This window comes from Grampus griseus (assembly GCF_964374135.1).
Source record: "Grampus griseus genome assembly, chromosome: 1".
NCBI classification, from domain to species: domain Eukaryota; kingdom Metazoa; phylum Chordata; class Mammalia; order Artiodactyla; family Delphinidae; genus Grampus; species Grampus griseus.
Window position 1 is genome coordinate 984,623 of NC_139017.1, and position 4,223 is coordinate 988,845.

Sequence of the window (4,223 nt, forward strand, 5' to 3'; positions counted from 1 at the left end):
TCCGAACCTTGGAGTGACCTGGTGACCGCCTCTCCCAGCGTGTGACGGCAGAACCTGCGACCGGAAGCCAGGACACTCGCGGCCCCTCCCGCCTCTCTGCCCCATCCTCAAGGAAAGGGTGGACTTGCAGTTGTGGTCCCAGCTCTGGCCCCAGCAGCCCTAGCTTCCCCTCCATCTGGGTCAGGTCCAGGGACAGAGGTCTGACCCTGGCCCCAAAGCGGCTGGCCCAGGAGCTCCCCGCCTGGGCTGTGTGACGAGAGCCTCCAGTGGGCCCCGGGCATGGTTAGCACAATGGCCATCCAGACGAGGCTGCCGGGGCGCAGAGGCCTGAGGAAACTGAAGGGCAAGCAGGTTGCAGTGGGGCTGGAGGACCGCGGATGGAGGGGAGGGGGCTGAGCCGAGGGGCTTGGTAAGGGGGAGATGGCGGATTGGGTGGCTTCCCAAGCTGAGTTGGCACTTTTCCCACTTGAATTAAAAACTGGCCTACGTCTTCGGGAGGTGAGGTCAGGGGGGCGGGGGAGGGGACCTGCCTGGCCCAGTAGAGACACAGAATTGGGCCTGGGGGCCTCGTGCCTTGGGCTCCCCTGGTGCTCCAAGGCAGCTGACGGCACCTGCCCAGGCTGCCTCCTCTGATGGAGAAGGGCAGACCTGACCAAGCTTCCTGTACACGGTTCACCCTCAGGACAGCCCCGAGGCAGCATCTGCATTCTACAGATGAGGAAGCTGAGACCTGGCAACCTCGGGAGACACAGACACACCCAGGTTCGATGGGGGCGGGGCCCGAGTGTGCCAAGTGTACTGAATGGGGGCAGGGGCCCTTGTGTGGCGGTGGTGCCTCACTCGCCGGCCCCTCGTGGGGTATCTGTAACCAACCAACGAGCACCCTCTTCCCCGCAGTGGCAAGATTCGCCTCCCCGGCTCTGGGAACCAGCCCGAGGAGCCCTCAGCCTGGGGGCTTCTGCCTGTGCTCCAGCCCTGGCACCCGCCCTCCCCTGCTTCGGGTCTGTGGGGCTGCCGGCAGAGCCAGGAAGTTGTGCATGGCCCAATGACACAACCCACATGACATGTCATTACAGCTTTAATCCAGCAGCCGGGGCACGGCCCGTGGGGGCGCCAGCAGGAGGGCTTCTGCCCACGGCCGGTGGAGCCCCCTCAGCCCACGGCGGGCAAACAGGAGCGGCCCAGCCTTCCGGCTGGCGTCCTGGGAGGAGAAGGGACTAAAAGAAAGCAGGGGCTGTGACCCAGGCTTTCCTGTCCTTCCCCCGCCCCGGATAAAAATAGTCCACGCATCCCAGGCCCTCCCCACCCACCCCTCATTCACGGCCAAGTTCCAGCTCAGCTCCTGTTGCTCTCCCTGGGGCTCTGCTCCCAGAAGGTCTCAGGGCGTGGCTTGGTCTGGGGCCTGGCAAGCAGAGGACCCTGCCCACCCCCGGGCCGCATGAAGGTTCAGGAGGGGGCATCCCTGAGGGACGGCAGAGACGCAGCTGGTTGCTCAGGCTCCCGGGTAGGAGGGCTGAGGTGGCATATATGGGGGAGGAGCTGCAAGCCAAGGAGACAGGGTGAGGGTCACGGCGGCACGGGAGGGCGCAAGGGAGCCCCTGACCGCAGGGCCACGCAGGACCCACGGGGCCGAGGCAGCCTGGAGGTCTGGGAGAAGGACTCGGGTTGTGAGGGGGCGGGGCGGGCAGGTGGGAGCAAAGGGCTCACTTACCTGCAGGGTTGTAGACAGGGGGCCCCGCCGGGTAGAGTGGATACTGGGGTGCAGGACCACTAGGTGGGTACATGAAGCCAGGCTGTGGGGCTGCAGGGCCAGCTTTGGGGTCCTGGGGGTACGGGTACACCGGCTGCACTGGGATGCCTGTCATTGGGATCTCCTGGCCTAGTTGGGGGCCAAGGACCAGTATTCAGAGCCCTGCCTCCATGGGAAGCCACCTCCTCCGGCCCGGAAGGCCCTGCCGCCTCTGCTCCCAGACCCTGCTCGGCCGAGTCCAGCAGGGAGCCTGCGGGTGGTCCCCGCTGGTCAGTCTGGGTTCAGCAGTTTGCTCCCTCAGGGGGTTTCAGAGACCTCCTGGGCCAGAGAGCACGGCCTGGGGAACGTCTTACCTGGGCAAGGAGATGGCCGCTGTGGGGCTGGACTCTTGCAGCCTAGCAGAGCTGCCCCCAATGGGGGTCCCCCCACACTGATCCCCCCCCCCCGGGCGGGAGTCACCGTTCCCACGCCCACCAGTCACACGCCAAGTCAGGCACGCGTCCTCGAGCACGCACGGAGCGCACCGATGATGTTCACGCTCCAGGCCCCACCCCAAGTGCTTCCTACGAGCCAAGAGCACGCACAAGCCCAGGGCACACACGCGCATGCCGGCAAGCGGTGCAGGCGCATTCGTGCATACCAGTCCAGCGTTCACACAGGCCCCTGAACGCTCCTGTTTCCGGGGTTACATGCTGGCAAGTGTGTGTCTGGAAGCACACGCTGCTGCACAACCTCACCCCCTTGACCTCTGGTGCCCACCGTGGGTCTCAGCCTGGCCCGGCTCAGGCTCCCCTGGCCCGTCCCACATGGACGCACCTTCAAATGGGCTCTGCAGCTGCTGGCGCCGGCGGTACAGGTAGCAGCAGGAACAGAGGAAGCAGCAGATGGTGGTGGCGACCACGGCCACGAAGAGGATCACGGCGGAGGCGATGCCCGCTATGGTCTTGGGACTTAGACAAAGAACAGGTCCCCTCACCTTCCAACCTCAAGGGCGGGATCCTCACCACGCCGACAGTAACACTGGGCTCGGACCCCTGGCCAGCAGGGAGCCACCACAAACCGAGATGTGGGTCTCCTGGTGGGGCTGTGCCCGACTGGTGTGGGTAGATCTTAGGGGACCACACTTCCCGGAAGGCCAGGCAGCCTGCTGGTCAGAGAGTGGCCGGCAGAGATGTGGAGTGTGTGCCCCCGTCCATGACCTAACTGGTTAGACTCCAGCACGGGAGCCCTGAAAGCCCCCTGGGAAGTGATCCAGAGCTGTTTTCTCAGATCCCTCTTTAATCACAGTCCCCCTATACCTGTTCTATATGTCAGCGTCCCCTCCAATAAGAAGTTTGAAAACCACTCATTGTGTCCCCCCCTTTTCATGGAGAGGAAACAGTGACCCACCCGGGCACGTCCTCCCCAAGATCATGCAGCTGGTGAGCAGAAGACCTGGGAATCAGACCCCGTCTCCCACCTCCCGGCCAGAGCTCCACTGCGCCCGGGTGCGCAGGCCCGGAGCGAGGGGAGGGCTCGGCCCAGCCAGCGGTGACCACATGACGGTAACTAGCCGGCCCCTCCTGGAACTCCCCAGCCCCGGCGCTACAGCCCCGCTTCGTGCCCAAGCCGGAGCCCTGGGTGTGGGCGAAGAATGTGGAGGCGGACAAGGAGGGAAGGGGCCGGAGCCCACCTGAAGGCCAGGCAGTGCTTCTGCTGCCTCTCGGTGATAAGCAAGGTCAGGTCCCGGCAGCAGTACCGATGGTAGCAGGTCCCGCAGCAGAAGGTGAAGAACTCGCAGTTGAAGCCCGGATGCCAGGAGCCATTCCGGTCCAGGTACCACAGGCAGTCCTCGCCGGCCAGCGCTGCGGGCACGGACGGGGGTACCCAGTGGCCGCCCAGCCCCACTCCCACTCCCCGGAGCTCCACCCTGGTCCCTGCGCCCAGAGGCCTCTGCCCGGAGCGGCCCCTGGGGTCGGCCCCACGCCCGGCACCCGCCGCCCTCCCCTCCCGCGGACCCCGCAACGCCGGGGCGCGGACTCCCCCAGGGTCTCCGGGGCGCGGGCTCTCCCAGGGTCTCCGGGACCGCGCGCAGAGACCTCTCCCGCGCCCCCGGCCCCCGGCCCTTACCCAGGGGAGCCCCCAGCACCAGGAGCGCGATCGCGGCGAGCGGCGCGGCCCCGCGGAGCCCGGCGGGCGGCATGGCGGGGCGCGGGGAGCGGCGCGGGGCGCGCAGGACGACGCCGGCCGCCCAGCTCCGCGGGGCCACCGCGCCCGCCGGCTCCTCTCCGCCTACTCTGGGCGGGGCTCGGCCGGTCTGCGCTGACCCTGCCCCCGCGCCCCGCCCGTCCGGGCTCCGCCCAGGACACGCCCAGGACACGCCCCGAGCGGGCTCCTCCTTCCAAGTCCCCCCCGGGACCAGTGGCTGCTGGGCGCTGCGGCCGGCCGGGCCCGCCCCCTGCCTCGGCCCAATCGGCGTCCCGGCCCCCGGAAG

General features: G+C 67.6%; 1 protein-coding gene across 1 annotated transcript; it reads right to left on the reverse strand.

Annotated features, from left to right (window-relative positions):
- Positions 1–1,060: 1,060 nt before the first annotated feature.
- SHISA4 (shisa family member 4) lies at positions 1,061–3,982 on the reverse strand. Its single transcript, XM_082679282.1, has 5 exons — positions 3,860–3,982; positions 3,423–3,594; positions 2,567–2,700; positions 1,712–1,879; positions 1,061–1,539 (listed from the first exon to the last, which is right to left on the reverse strand). The coding sequence occupies exons 1-5, from the start codon at positions 3,930–3,932 to the stop codon at positions 1,493–1,495; spliced, it is 594 nt and encodes a 197-aa protein (XP_082535408.1). The 5' UTR covers positions 3,933–3,982; the 3' UTR covers positions 1,061–1,492.
- Between the last annotated feature and the right edge of the window lie 241 nt (positions 3,983–4,223).

Excerpts from the sequence above, each read along its gene's own strand:
- SHISA4 (XM_082679282.1), bottom strand. The coding sequence starts at position 3,932 with ATGCCGCCCGCCGGGCTCCGCGGGGCCGCGCCGCTCGCCGCGATCGCG. Across the intron at positions 3,595-3,859 it reads GGTGCTGGGGGCTCCCCTGG|CGCTGGCCGGCGAGGACTGC; the intron begins GTAAGGGCCGGG and ends CCGTGCCCGCAG. Across the intron at positions 2,701-3,422 it reads AAGCACTGCCTGGCCTTCAG|TCCCAAGACCATAGCGGGCA; the intron begins GTGGGCTCCGGC and ends TCTTTGTCTAAG.